This window comes from Aspergillus undulatus, assembly GCF_047715775.1.
Source record: "Aspergillus undulatus strain CBS 261.88 unplaced genomic scaffold BDV17scaffold_38, whole genome shotgun sequence".
NCBI classification, from domain to species: Eukaryota; Fungi; Ascomycota; class Eurotiomycetes; order Eurotiales; family Aspergillaceae; genus Aspergillus; species Aspergillus undulatus.
Window position 1 is genome coordinate 272,676 of NW_027396642.1, and position 13,794 is coordinate 286,469.

General features: G+C 53.2%; 2 protein-coding genes across 2 annotated transcripts; both read right to left on the bottom strand.

Moving 5' to 3' along the window:
- Positions 1–16: 16 nt before the first annotated feature.
- On the bottom strand, positions 17–2,564 carry BDV17DRAFT_293102 (uncharacterized protein; the record flags this gene model as incomplete). Its single annotated transcript, XM_073762519.1, has 5 exons — positions 17–741; positions 806–1,253; positions 1,380–2,099; positions 2,165–2,331; positions 2,426–2,564. 5 exons carry the CDS (start codon positions 2,562–2,564, stop codon positions 17–19), a joined length of 2,199 nt encoding a protein of 732 aa, XP_073613823.1.
- Positions 2,565–3,375: 811 nt separating this feature from the next.
- Positions 3,376–12,764, bottom strand: gtb3 (glycosyltransferase family 4 protein). Its single transcript, XM_073754289.1, has 3 exons — positions 12,393–12,764; positions 12,257–12,346; positions 3,376–12,207 (listed from the first exon to the last, which is right to left on the bottom strand). The coding sequence occupies exons 1-3, from the start codon at positions 12,456–12,458 to the stop codon at positions 3,583–3,585; spliced, it is 8,781 nt and encodes a 2,926-aa protein (XP_073613824.1). The 5' UTR covers positions 12,459–12,764; the 3' UTR covers positions 3,376–3,582.
- Between the last annotated feature and the right edge of the window lie 1,030 nt (positions 12,765–13,794).

Consider the following 13,794-nt stretch of genomic DNA (forward strand, 5'->3'; position numbering starts at 1 on the left):
TATTGCCGTGGGGTGATCATTCACCGTCAAAAAACGACCATTCCTCGCGTAGCTGCGTCAGATACTCACCTACACTCCACCCTGTAAGCGCCTGGATTCGATCAAACCCGCGCAAAATCTCGACCTGCTGGGACTCGTGCGTCATATGTCTCGCTGCGACGAGAAATGAAGCCAGCAAACAAGGATCCCAGCATTCGCGTCGGTCATTGTTCAGGGCGATTCCACAAACCCGCTGCGCGTGCCACAACGGCGATAGCACCGCATTTGGCAAGTGGTGGGAGTGATTCAGGTTCATTAGCGCCGTCGTCCGCGGTTTACACTCAAGCATAAACAGCATCGCGGTATGATATAGTTGATTGCATAGCGCGCCAGCACCGTTCGTGAACAGGAGCAGGGGAAATTCGCTTCCTGCATTCAGGTTGGGGCCATTGTTGCCATCATTACTAAGTTCGACCATGGGCTGAAATTCCTGTGGGCAGAGGTACCACCATCGGTTTAGCTCTTCGAAGATCCCGAGCCAGCTTTCTGTCTCCATTGCCGGTCCTGCTCGGTGTATTTCATGGGTGGAATCTTGGTGGTATGCATTGAGGGCTTTGCCGCAAAGCCAGAGAAGAACTTGCGCATAGTGACCGACTCGTTGCGGCGTATTTTCCGTCCGGCAGAGGAGGGCGAGGCTTGGGATGGGCTGTGGAGGAAGGGGAGTGTGGATAAGGGTATTGTTAGCTAGAGATCTCCCTATGTCTGCTCGAGCGAGTTAGGCCCTCTCCAGCGCGCAAGGGAAATCGTGACGAAAGAATTGACATACCCATTCGCAAAAACATCCAATATATGGCAGAGTCCATATCCAAACCCAAGGCCCCATCGGCCAATGGCCGCAACATGTCGTAGTCATATCCATGTGCATAGCCATCTGCGTTGTTCGCCCAGGCTCCTGCAACATCCGAAACAAGACCCTTTAACCTCTCAAAACACCGCAACAAGATGACTTCCATCAAACTCTCACCAGTATCCGGGTTGAATCTTAACTCCAAGTTCTCTGCATGAGGGTGTTGAAGATAGAGTGTCGTCGTGACATCGAAACGGACCGCTTGGGATTCGTGGGCGTGGGCGTGTGCGAAGCCATGTCCTCTCTGCATCCGCAGACATGCCTCCGAAAGTGCCAAGAGGCTAGGTAGTAGTCGCGCGGAAGAAGAGTTTACAGCTGTTTGCAGGGCTGTAATGCCGAATGCGTGGGATAGGTCGTGGATATCTAGCTAAACACCGAGGGTATATTAGTCTGCGTAGCTTTGGAGTTGATCCCGAATGGGATCGGCCCGAGTATGAGTCGGCGGGCTTCATGAGAATATAGCAAGGAGTGGAATGTGATAAAGGCAACTTACCCACGGCGCGACACTATACCGATAGTGTTGAAGAAGTTTCATCTTCCATGCTTCAGAACCTGGATTGGACTCCGATTTGCCGTACAAGCTTGCGCTTCCAACGTCGAGATTGAACGCGAATTGGCCAGTCGGCGAAGACACACCCAGTATTCCGTCGAGAAAGCCCGGTACAGCTCTATGAAGCGTATCTGCAGCAAAAGAAGTTCCCGGCCCAATTTCTGTCGCAGTTTCTGGTCCTGTATTCCCCACAGGACTTGAAACATAGTCAATCCTGGAACCAAGCCCGGCCTGTGTACCTAGCGCTAGGAGGCCTCGAACGGCAGACTCATCTTTCGCGCTGAAGGAGTCTGGTCGGTCCAAACGGTCAAGCGTGACTGGATTTGTATTTTGAGCAAAGGTACGAATACCATTGTGGCGGTGGTCGTAATTGTCCAGTCCCCATGGCGGGAGGACTGCGGGAGGATAACGCTCGCGAGATATGCTGTCGGAGATTCTATCTACCTCAGAGGGTCTGAGTTTTGAGTAACCATTGTCGCTTTTCCCTTCAGAAACGGAGCCAGAAGTGGAGTGCCGTCTCTCATCCTCGTTCTTCGGTGGTATAGGCGCAGGTGACAGAGGTAAAGCCGTACCCGAGCCAGTCGACGCTGGAGACGATGCCTGTGATTCTTCGGCAGGAGGATCGACGAGGTTATTGATTGATAAAGGGTCTTCGTTGACGAACTAAACAAAGTGCGATCCCATCAGTACATTCCCCAGCATTTGTCAATCAAAAGCCGGTCGCCCACCTGAATCTTATTGTACTTCGCACTCACACCCTTGTCTACCCGAGGGGACTGAATCTCTCTCGGTGTCACGGTAATCGAGTTCTTCGGAAGAAAGGTCACCTGCATGCCATAGCTACAGTCGAAGTTTTTATCGATGCAGTTCTGGCACCGCGGTTTGCGTTCGTCGCCTGCTCAACGGAGTCAAGATTAGCAAGCCATCGAACAACCCAAACATCTTACCAAAAGGACAAGAAAAAATTCCTAGAGATTGAAGAGACTCACATTTCCTCCTCCGCTTCCGACACCGTAAACAACCCGTTCTGCATCGCGTGAATTTCGTCGCGGAACGAGTTTCGCCGTCGTTGTCGTTCGTCACAATCCGGTTACCGGTGCCCGCCGAAGCAGAAGCCGAACCTGCCATTTCTCAAGCATCCAAATTCTTAGAAATCCATATTCGCCAAGTTCAACGTGGATACAGATGTGGTGAGAGTTGAGGGTGGGAAGACTTGAGCTGCTGGTCAGAGCGCAGTGCTAGCAGCGGGCACCGTGACTGATTTGGAAATTCCAAGCACGGCCCCAGCTGGTCTTGGCGACGATTTGCTGCGCTTCAACATACCATTTTGGGAACAGACAGGCGGAGGATTTGCAGGATTGAAACGGCTTTACCCCGCGCTATCGTGACCTCGGCTGATGCTTGTTCGATGTAGTCCGCGAGATCTAGCGTTCTGTGCAGAGGCAGGTTGATAGTTGTAGTTGATCAAGCGGTGTGCTTCCACTACTATCCGATATATATTCGCCTGCGGCCCTGATACTTCTAGATGCAGAGGAGGAAAGTGCATGATGTCGATGGAATAATGAAGTATAACGGTCAATCCGAGCTACGAGGCCCCTAGAGGATGTATAGGAACGAAAAACTGACTGCATTCTGTGCATATTCTTGTAAACTGGATAGGAATAAGAAGGGATGGAAGTCATGGGTCGGTAGCTGGTAGAGTCTCGTGGCCGCTCCGTTCCTTCCCTCGACATTGCTGAGAAAGTGGTGGCAAACACTCCCGAGGTCGTGGTTGGCTCTTTTCTTATTCAAAAGAACTGTATAATGGGAACGTACGGCCGTAGTCACAGGCCAAACAGCAAGGTGGCAGGACCGACGCAGGGCCTCGTGGTACAAATATGGCAGGTACGTCACAGCCCGGCCTCGGGACTAATTAGGTGTATGAGACAAGGTCCTATTTTATTAAGCAAGGAGATGATAAAATAGCATTAATTTTCTGTACAGACGAAATTGACCATGTCATCGCTAGGACCGGTCAAGTAAGACAAAAGCAAGGATATACAAGACATAAGAGACTGCACGCAGTACAAAGAAAGCACAAAGTAAATCTATAAACACATAGGTAGTGAGAATCAACCACCAACATTCACCCCGGCTTCACCCCAACTCAGCTGTTTGAACTCCCCCTCCCATTTCCATGCCCCTCCAGCCCCCTAAAGACACTCGACTGGAAAAACTCCTCTCTCATGATGGTGCTAACATCTGAATTGCGATACTGCTGGAGATCTTCCCTCTGAAGCCCGCGGAGCTGTTCACGCCCACCGGTCGAAAGACTACTTGCCGCTGACCTTGACCGGCGCTGGTTAGCGCTAGCGCCGGCTCGCGTAAACCGAGGCGATAGCCTGCCGCCGAGGGTAGACCGGGCGTTGTGGGCGGGACTGGTAGCACCACCGGCACCGGCGGCGAGGGAGTGGCGGGGTGCGAAGACGGGGAGGGCGGAGGAGTTGGGGAGCGGGAGGAAGGAGGATGCGTCGGTGGAGGCGTTGGAGAAGGCGGAGTAGAGCGAGGCGGGGCGTTGTTGGTTGGGCGTTGGCGAGGGGTTAGTGTTCGTGTTTGTGTAGCTGTAGGTAGTGTTGTTGCTGTTGTGGCGGAGGTGGGTTGGTCGGTTGTGGTTGTTGATATTGGGGAGGAATGGATTGGAGGTGGAGCTGCTGTACAGCGTTGACATACCGGATGCGGCGGAGGAGCGCCAGGAGTGCACGGCGCTGCGGGGGATGGTGATGACTTCTTCTTCGATGGGGAGGGTTTGCTGGATGGCTGTTTCGATATCTGCGGGTTCGTTGTGGATTCCAGGGACACGCGAGGCCATCATCTTTGCAGACTTGCCGATCCAGAGCATCTGCTCGTGTTCGCGAAGGTAGCGGTCGCCGCTGAAGGATTTCTGGACGATCTTGCGAGTCATCATTCCGAGTTTGCGGCGCTGGTCGGACTTGTCGTACATGCGCTGAGTGATCTTGGCGACGTCCTCGGGGGTGGGCGAAGAGGGAAGGGTTGGGGCTGGTGAGGTGTCGTCGGCGTACGGGCTCCATTCGTCGAGCAGAGCAAGCATGGAAATCTGTGCTCTAGCCAGGGCAAGCGCATCATTGGGGGCAACGACGGCGCTGAAGCGGGAGAAGTCGTCTGGGTCGCTGAGCACACGAAGCGAGGCGCCGACGTCTGTGCAGACCACTGGAGCGCCAGTTAGGGCTGCTTCTCCAAGAGCGAGCGGAAGACCCTCAGAGAGGGAGGAGTTGAGGAAAAGCCAGGTGCTTTCGAGTACTTTCATCGGGTCGGCTGTGCCGCGAAGAGTCACTCTTCCTCTGAGGCCCTTAGAAGCGATGATCTCCTGGCACTCTGTCGAGTACGTGGGAGCTTTGTCCACCGCGCCGTAGATATCGAGGTGGTAGTCGTCGAACTTCCATTGATTGATGATAATATCTGCAGCAAGAAGGGCAGTCTTGATGTCCTTAGCGTACCAGACGTGCGACAACATTGTAACAGTTGGCCGATCGGATTTGATCTCTTTGACCGGCGCAAACTTTTGCATGTCAGTAATGCCGTTAACAACAGGGTCCACCTTGCGACGGAAGACATTGCGGTGCTCGATTGTTCCCTGGCATGTTCCAATCTCAACTTCCCATCCGGGGTTAAAGAAGTCGGCACATGGAGAGATGATATCAGCATGGTACAGAGTGAGCGCAGAGGTCACGCGCATCAGGCCAAGTAGAGCATTTCGAACGAAAGGTGAAAGCTTGCAAAGAGCGGACGACAGGCACAAATTTGTCTCACGCCAACTGATCGCGTGATCCCAAATCTGCAGGGTGCAATTCCTTTTTATCTTGCAGACGACTCCATAAGAAGCGCTGACGCTGTGGTGGGACGCCTGGAAAACACTTGGTATCTTCTCCGGAATGGGAATGGAGAAGATGAACAGATAGCGGAACCAGAGCTCCAGTGCGACGTCGAGGGTCCCCAGCGTGGGAAGGTCAGTGCTGAACCATTCCGAGGAAGGCATGGTGTTCGGCATCTCCTGGGTAAGCCATAGATCGCGCCAGCTTTCCTTGACAATCTCGCTGTTCCAGATTTGGGTCCAGTGCCGCGAGTCCTGGAAGAAAGTGTTCAGGTTGACCAGAGCCCTAGTTGCCTGGCGGATATCCGCTTTCGACAGACGCACGGCACGAGCACCCTTGACCAAGGCTGTTAGGATGGGAATAAAGTTCATCTTGATATCCATATCATTCGCAGACGTCACATTGTCCACCTCTGAGTCCAGTTTGTTATTGAAGAGCCCGTGGGTCGGTGTCAGGAAATCCATTCCCCAAAGCGGAATCACTTTGAGCGAGAGGATGTTCTGCTCCGTCTGATGCTTCGGTACTCCAAAGTCGTTTGCCGATTCGCAAATCATGTGCCACTTGATGGTGCGTAGAGAGTTGATCATGTCTCGTCGACAAGCAGACACACCACCTCCTTCGTTCGGCCAAGTACCCGTGTCAGCAGCCATGACATGCAGCGACTTTTCAGTGTCCGAGCCAAAATCCTTAGACCTAGTGTTGACGACAGCGTCACCCCCAGGACCGAAATTGAACAGATCGCTAACTTTGACAGCCAACGGCGTCCAGCTGGAAATACCGTCGTCGAGATCCGCGCTGGCCGAGATAGTATCAGCTCGCAACTCCAGGTACTTCTTCGCTGAGGCGAGATCACCCCAGTCACGGCTGCGCCAGTAGGGTGATAGCGTTCTGTCTCTTCGAAGTAGACGCTCGTCCATCCAGCGGACAGTAATGCCGTCAAAATCGACTCGATCTTTCCACGCCTTCCAGATTAGGGAGCGAGCCTGAGAGGTCGAGACTGGGAAGCGCTTTCTAGTCAACCCGAATAGCCGGGTGACTATGTTGGAGCTCAGACTGTCGCAGTAGAATAGAGGGTTATCACGCACGAAGCTCGTAAAAACGGGCTTGGCAAGAACACCAAGGAAGTCGTGCTCGATCATCGGAGGCGTCTGGATCTTTTGCCCGTTCAAGGTTGTGAAGATGGTAGGGTGAAACTTGTGGTCGTACAGCCAGCGTGCTTCGTAGACATCCGCACCCTGAACGAAAGACGCTTCGGTGACCTTCGCATGGGGAATCCATCGCTCAACCTTCTCGGGGTGGCGAAGAGGAGGAGCACACCAGGACACAGTGCAAGTGATATGCGACAAGGCAAACTCAGCGCGGAGCAATTCATCGCCAAATTGGGGGTTCTTGCGGTAGTGGTACTTGAAGCGGATAAGATTGCCGTCTTTCATATACGAACCTGCCTCGATAAGTCCTTTGCGGTTGTATTGCACACTTTGGAGATGGTTCTCTCCACGGACGCAACGTCGACCCATGGGGATCTTCGACTCGGATAGCTTCAGCGTGAGGCTCTTCTTGGTTGGAGTGCGGTAGTCATAATGGTACTCGTTCAGAACGCTGCCACCTTTGTACTCTTGGCGGATGAGCAGCAGAAGATCCTTGGAGTATGTGCTGACACAGGTGAGACTCTTTGTCCCTTGCGGTTCCGTCTTGGGGGTACCGGTATAGTAAAAGACCTTGAAGCCCCCATCTGGCTGGTTATGCCGGAAAGCAGTGAAAGTCCCGTCGAGACTCTGAACGATATACCTGCTCTTCTTGATGTTGATCGTCATCCCCTTCGTCTCATCCCAGAGTTGCTTAACATTATTGCGACCGTGGAAAAGGAAGAACGACAGCCCCATATCTTGCATGAACTTGCCATATTTCCAGACCAAGCTCAGGGCGAATGTAGCGGGAACCCGAACCGCGGCGGGATAGAAGCTCATGACATGATTGTATTCTCTCTGGAACTCGGGATCAGCAACCATAGCAACAACCACGAATTTCAAAACGGAGCCGATCAGGTAGTACAGCGAGAACAGGGGCTTCACGATGAAGTAAGCAACGGATGGAAGCTGCTTAGGCAGATATGGGATGTAAGCGGGGGTTTCCGAGTCCTTGACAACTGCAGCTTCACCAGTTCCGTACGTGGCATAATCCAGGATACTAACGGCAGCAGCAGCAGCTAGGTTACTGCGAGCAACATGGACAGCCAAATCCTTGATGTCGAGCTGGCATATGCTTTCCTCAAGCCACTGGTAATGCTTCTCGGTCATCCGACAGGGTTCACCGAGACAGCGATCGAGCAGCGCTTTCCTCACAGCCTTCGGCAACTTCTCCCAGTGGAAGTCGCATTCGAAGCCCAGGCACAGCTGTCGCAGGAGTTCCTTCTTTGCCCAGCGTACCACAAGCGGCGTGTCGGCCTCATCGCGGAGCTGTCGAGCTGTGGTCTCCGACACACCAGCGGAAACGAGCGATTCAGCGAGAACTGCATGCTCGTGAGGTATTTGCAAAATGGATTCCGCAACGGCGTGGAGAAGTGTCTCGGCGATGATCTGACAGTTGGCGCTAACGTCAATTCGTTGGTTCAGCCCTCTTCCCACGGCGACCGCAATCTTCAGATGATCCTTCGTGCTACAGCTCAGCGCGTGAATACCAGGACCAAGTGACCCAAGGGGAACAAGCTCGAGTACGACCTCACCAGTCTCCCAAGACTTAAGTGCAGTGTCGACAAGCTCTTGTGAGTGCGGGAAGGCCTCTTCGATTCGCGGCTCCCTTCTTCGCGAAAGGAGCATTTGTTTGACCTCAGTTCCGGGATGGCTGGCGGGCTCGAGCTTAAGGCGAGTTTCGTTGGGGACGAGAGAGATACTCTCGTAGAACGTTTGCAGCTCCTGCTGGCTCCAGTCGGGATCTTCCCATGGCGCGGTATAGGCATGGAAGGTCCTTCCCAGCTCGACAGGAGAGTCCACGCGCTTAGGCATGCCCATTTTCGCAGGGATGAGCGAGAGAAATGCGACTGTCCATGTGGCCGCAGCCAAGCCGATGACTTGGGAGTACATAAAGTGTGGAAGGCAGACCTTGAGCGCGATTCCAACGGGCAAACCGACGCAGGATCCGATCAGCAATGGCTTTAAAGCGTGCGGACCAGTGAAGATCTTCGTGTACTGGTACCAGAGAAGACCGGTATAAGCGCCAACATAAGCGAGGAACATGATCATAGCCTGCAGCTGGGATTGGAATGTCCAAACCAAGGCTGCCGTGAGGGCGAGGCCCCAGGAGTGCCACATGAGGAACTTGCCGAGAGTCTTCCAGTAGATCTTCCGCTTGAACCTCACGTCGCGCTTCTGTGAATTTCGAATATCTTTCGCCGTCTTCAGGGCCACAGGTGTGTGACTGCCGACGAGATCGTGAAGCTCTTGAGCCTTAGTGTCAATCAATACAGCGCCGATAAGGTAGTAGGCCAACGAGAAACCGACAGCCATGCGGTAAGCAGAGGTCAACGATGCCGAGAGACCGATGAGGTGACCGCCACTAAGAAGCTCAACCCACTTGTCCAAAAGAGCCACGACGAAGTAGAGCACACCGCAGCCGATTTCCCTGCTGGACTGGCGCCAATGAATGAAAGCGTTGTGCAGCCGAATGCCCCGTTGAGCGGCCCGGAGCGACTCCAGTGCCACCTTTGTCTGAGTGTTCCAGGAAGAACTAAAGGGAATGGGTCTTGGTACATCGGCGTACCTGCAGTACCAGTCGAGGAGGAAGTTTGTTGCTTGCCAGTCCCGCGCAAGTTCGCGAACGAGCGTGCTTTCTGTGGTGTGCCTAGCGAAGAACCAGCGATTCAATTCCGCTGAGACGTCTTTGAGAAGTGCCTCCCTTGACAGCTTCAGCACGGCCGGGTCACTCAGGTTTCCAAAAACCTTCTCGTTCCCCTCACCGTACGTTTCGATGTACCATTTGCGGATTTCAGTGTCGTCTGTTCTCCTCAGTTTCTGATACCACGTTACCCACTTCGCAGCAACGCTTCGCAGGCCCAGAATCAAAGCACCAATGAAGACGTAGATGACGGCAATATAGATTGCGGAATCATGGCCGGTGAAGGTTGTCACGATTGGCGAAATAAACAGGATTGGGATGCATGCGAAAATGATCTTGCGACCGGACAAGAAAGATGACCCAGGGTAGCTGAAACTGGCGAGACAGGCGAAACCGGAGAAATAGGTGGTGAGTGCGACAAGGTAGAGGTAGAAGACAATCCCAGCCCGTGGGCCGTTGACGCCAGACACAGCGACGAATCCAATGAGGCCGCCGGCGACGGTGAACGCGAGTCCAGCAATAAGACGGATCAGAATGAACATGTTCGTCGCGGCAAATGCCATGGAGATGAGGTAGTACGGACCACCACAGGCAATCCAGGTACCGATACCTCCGGATAGCAGTAGCGAGATCATCAAGGCAGTGGTGGCGCTTTCCTGCTCCTCGTATGTCATAAAGGCAGAGAGGTAGAGACCGCGTCCGGTGATTGTGAGCAAGATGATATCGATCAGAGCCGGGACGGCGAAGACACTGAGAAATGTGAATCGCTGGTAACCCCGCATTGGCTTAACTTTGTCGTCTGGATTGACGTCGATTTGTGCACCGGCATACGAAGTTGCCATTTCAGGAGCACCGTTGATCCAGTCTGGAAGATCCTTGTCCGAGTAGTTCTTGCGGAATCGATCTGACAGTAGCTTACCGAAAGCACTAGGCGAGATGTCGAAGTAGGCTTCGCAGCGTGATCCGAGGGCGAAAGACTCAGCAAATGCGGCCGCCTGGTCTGAGTGCGCGTTGAACAGAGGGTTGCGGTCGGTCACCTCCTCGTAGATCTCGTCGAGAGCACCCTTTCGAGCTACACAGAACAATGAGAGGGCGATGACATCGGTGTAGGCGTCAACAGACGCGCCTTCCATAAGCTGACACAAACCCTTCGTTATCTGGACAAGATCTGCTTCACGACGCTCCCTCAGGATTCGGGGGAAGACCGACTCAACTTCGAGGAAAAGCGCTAGACATGTCGAGGCCGAAGGGTAGCTACATCCTTGTTCCCGGTACCAATTGATGCGAGAGTTGATCAGCGTTTCGGCGGAAGCGGTTCCCTCGAGGTACGAGATAGTGTTGACTTGCTTGAGTTGTCCGAGAGATGTCCCCTCCAAGAGTTGCTTCTCAAGAAGCGTGCAGATAGCTTTGGTGAGATCACTCGTAGCGTCGGTCAAAGACAAGTGCTGCAAGAACAGAAGTCGTTCTTCGGGGCTCAACGCCTCAATATCTTGCACCAAACGACGGGGCAAGCCAACGTCCTCCACAATATCCTTTGACCACTTCGCCAGTGCAGTCTCCGCGCCAAAGCATACATGTCGGGGGCAGCCTTTTGCTGACAAGTACGTGTGGAGAATAGTACCAACCAGCCCTTGCACGTTCTTCGAGACAAAGATATCTATCCCATCTGAATCCATTTGGTATACCGACCAGAAACGGATGTCGGTGTTCCTGCGGAAGCCAGAATCCAATCCAAGATGTACACGGAGCTGCTCATTGGTAGCCAGGTTGGATAGTTCTTTGACGTGGGTAGTGAGATGATCCGACGCACCCCAGTTTGGTTGCGCAAAGCCGTCGTGGAATTGCCGCAGGAGAAGGCCTAGATTCTGAACTTTGGACAGTGGAACAGGGTGAAGCAAGCCGAGCGACTTCAACCGCTGCTGGGACTTGAGAACCTCGGCAAAGGAGCTCGCATTGGCCTCGGCGCCTAGGGGAAAGCATCCAAATGCCTTGTACTCGACTCCTCCTATTGAGGTAGAGAGGGGGTTGTTCTGGGACTTGGCCAGGGAAACCCAATTGGGAGGGTCACGGACCGTCGTTGTCAGGTCCTCGTCCGCCTGCTCATGCCATTCTGCGGACGCAAACACATTTTCCAGAGTCGGGAAATAAGGCAGGAGCTTACTCCATCCGTCGCTGCTGGAGTCGCTTATTGAGGCTTCGAGGGACTTGTTGGACCGCCAAGTCTCATGCGCGCTCATAATATCTGGCTCCTTCAGCCATCCGAATGAGGACAGAGGCTCTGGTAGCTTTGTATTGAGCGTAACATTTTCCAGCGCAGCTTTGCGACCGATCCAGGGGAGTGCGCTGTAGAAGTTGCACCACTGCAGAGACCTCCGAACCACCGCATTGGACAGAACCGCATCATCGTCGATAGTTTCCCAAGCTACCACTACAAAGTCTCGCATGCACGCCTCTGATACGAAAGCCTTGATCGTCGCTTTCATGCTTTGCAGCTGAAAGTAATCGCGCTTCTGGCCGTTAGGGAGTATACTGGCGTTCTTGATTACCAATCCAGAGATGGCCTGGTTCTCCAGCGCATTGCGATCCGGCAGGAAATTTGGAGGCGCAGTTTCCAGGTATATCGACAAGCCCAATCGTTGCACCGCCTGAAGCACGCTCGCCCAGCATGCGGAACTAAGCTTTCCTTCCCAGTTGGCGAACAAAATGCCGGTGAAAGCCGAGCCCTCGAAAACCTCGCTCACAGCCTTGTCGATTTGGTCGATGACGGCCAAGGTCATGTCTTGCTTGGAAGCGACATCTTGAAAATCAAGTCGACCTAAGATCTGCTTGCCGGCAGCAGATGCGACGGCGCGAACCACACCCGGCTGATAGGGGTCAACGATCAACAAGTCCCACTCGTCCAGAAAGCGCTCCTGGTCGCCATTGAAGTACTCGTCAAACCCTCCTAGATAAACGCCGACAGAGGATGGCTTTTGACTTGTGGGCTGATTCGCCAACGCAAGGCGCCTGTTTGCCAGTTCATTGACCCTTGAGGATACTCGGCCCGAGATCTTCTCTGGACGTTGTCTCGACTGTTTTGAGAGTCAGCGACGCCAGCATTCAATAGCGCAAGTAACTTGCCTCAATATAAATCATGCATCTTAGTACTATTGAATATACAAGATATGAAAACCCAATGGCAATACTGCCCAATATGATACCAATCAAGACCTGGAACTATTAGCAAAAGCAAATGCAGATGCATCGCGACACTCACAAACTGCCACCACTCATTTTTCATCTCCGCCCACCCCACGGGCGAGACATGGAGAATCTTTGCCATAATTATTAAAAATTAAGTAGAGGCCGGCCGTGACAAAGAGAAAGAAACGAAGGACATAGACAACCGAAATCGAGTCGTCTATAAGGAGGCCGCGAGACTCGGATGGGCGAGGTGTTGATAGTCGTCTTCAGGAGACGACCATTGTTTCAGCACCGGAGGGTATATACGACGGCCGGGTATATAAAGCGAAAGACGATGAAACCGAGCGGTTTCTGGGCAAAGTAATCAGCACAGAGAGAAGACGAGAGAAAGGAGACAGCCGGAATAGAGGCGTTAAAGCTTTGTTGACGTGACCAGAGAAGCCTAAGCGCCACAGCTCATTAGGTGGTAGAATCCTCAGACCCCTCAAAGGAAGATTTCTTTCAAGTCATTTGAGCCGTCTAGACTTAGAACTGTCAATCAATTCCTTTGGCCTTGTGCATTGATGGATAATGGAGCCACCGAGCCGGAGCCAATGCACCCAGACCGAGCCTGGAGTATAATGACAAAAATAGAGGCAGAGTTTGCAGACTAGCCCAGCGCTAAGGTGATCAGGTCTCAGAATCGCAATATATCGAGGTAATGTTGGTCCAGTCAGCCCCAGATCGAGGACAGAACTGGCAGCAGAGTCTCGCTAAGGAGCGTGGCAGCCATCTGGGGGCAATTTGGCCGGCCATGACCAGGACGAACAAAGGCAGACGCAAGACTGGCCGTTTTCATTCGTCACCGGCGGTTGAGGTGCATGTTGCCACCAACGGGGATTGTCTCGATGTCGTGGAATCTGCATGGTCCAGTACTCCCACCAGACAAGACCACTCGGCCACGCCAGGCCGTTTCCGGGGAGTATATCGCGCTTGAAACATGATGGATATGGGCCGTTTCGAGTCGGCTCCGATTGGGTAGCCAATACTCCGTAATGCTCGATCGTATTTGCTTTCTTTGAGTCTGGGCAGTGGAGGAGTGGATGTGATGTGATGAGCGCGCGGAGAGAAAGAGCAGAGAGGCTAGGCCCAAAGGGGAGAGAGCAAAAACACGGGACGCTGTTTGCTCTGGTTTTACAAATACTGGCGTTACGCCTAGCGTTACACGATGTCATGTTCCGGCTACATTACATACATACGATACGCATCGTACCTTTCTTACACAACCTTCCAATTATTGAGCTGCAGTCAGTCAGTGGCTGCTCCCCTGCAGTGCCAACGCCAGCTCGGCGAATATTGCAGACAATGCCCCGTTTTCCCTCGCACGATGGCGGTCCTGGCGCCCTCATTCAATAAATTGCGATTGACATCCCCAAGCTTCCCCTTGAAAGTCCTCTCGCGTGAGAATGCTGAATCCTTTTCACGGATTGTTTGCC

Excerpts from the sequence above, each read along its gene's own strand:
- gtb3 (XM_073754289.1), bottom strand. The coding sequence starts at position 12,458 with ATGGCAAAGATTCTCCATGTCTCGCCCGTGGGGTGGGCGGAGATGAAA. Across the intron at positions 12,347-12,392 it reads AAAATGAGTGGTGGCAGTTT|GTCTTGATTGGTATCATATT; the intron begins GTGAGTGTCGCG and ends TAATAGTTCCAG. Across the intron at positions 12,208-12,256 it reads GATGCATGATTTATATTGAG|TCGAGACAACGTCCAGAGAA; the intron begins GCAAGTTACTTG and ends CTCTCAAAACAG.